Source organism: Penaeus monodon, chromosome 20 (genome assembly GCF_015228065.2).
Source record: "Penaeus monodon isolate SGIC_2016 chromosome 20, NSTDA_Pmon_1, whole genome shotgun sequence".
NCBI classification, from domain to species: Eukaryota; Metazoa; Arthropoda; class Malacostraca; order Decapoda; family Penaeidae; genus Penaeus; species Penaeus monodon.
In genome coordinates, this window is record NC_051405.1 from 21,334,263 (window position 1) to 21,334,745 (window position 483).

General features: G+C 37.3%; 1 protein-coding gene across 1 annotated transcript in view; it reads left to right on the forward strand.

The window, feature by feature from the left end:
* The window catches only part of LOC119585702 (chloride channel protein 2-like), a gene marked incomplete in the record, with an annotated part of 67,264 nt that overhangs the window by 50,305 nt on the left and 16,476 nt on the right, over nt 1-483 (forward strand). Inside the window, 1 exon segment of the mRNA XM_037934376.1 lies at nt 390-483. This exon segment is cut by the window's right edge and continues 1 nt beyond it. Coding sequence (XP_037790304.1) covers nt 390-483 — 94 coding nt within the window.

Sequence of the window (483 nt, forward strand, 5' to 3'; positions counted from 1 at the left end):
ATGTGTACATATATAAACACATACATCTACATTTACGCAGTCTGTCTTCTAGTTCTTTCAGAAGTCACGCTAAATTCATGCCATTTGCTTCTTCTGCAACTCTTATAATGTTTCTGGTGTTATCTGTTATCGTTAGGTTTATTTCCATTTGTTTTCGTTTTTTATATTTGTAAAATTATGTGGTTTTATGGCTGGTTATCCAGATACTTCCATTTATCCATCACTTTCTCATTCCTTTTCTCTATTCCTTATTATAACTAAATTCGACTTATATCTTCCTCTCTCCGTCCCCCAGAAAAGGAAAATAAAAATCCTCGTTTCACGAATCTTATCCCAAAGTGACTTAGCATAACCTTTTTCTTTCTAACGTGACCTGACCTTCCTCTCAGGGTCATGTGCGGTTTCCTCGGCGCCTTCTTCGTGTGGGTTCATCGCCAGTACGTCACCTTCATGAGGAGAAATAAGAAGATGAAGATGTTCCTA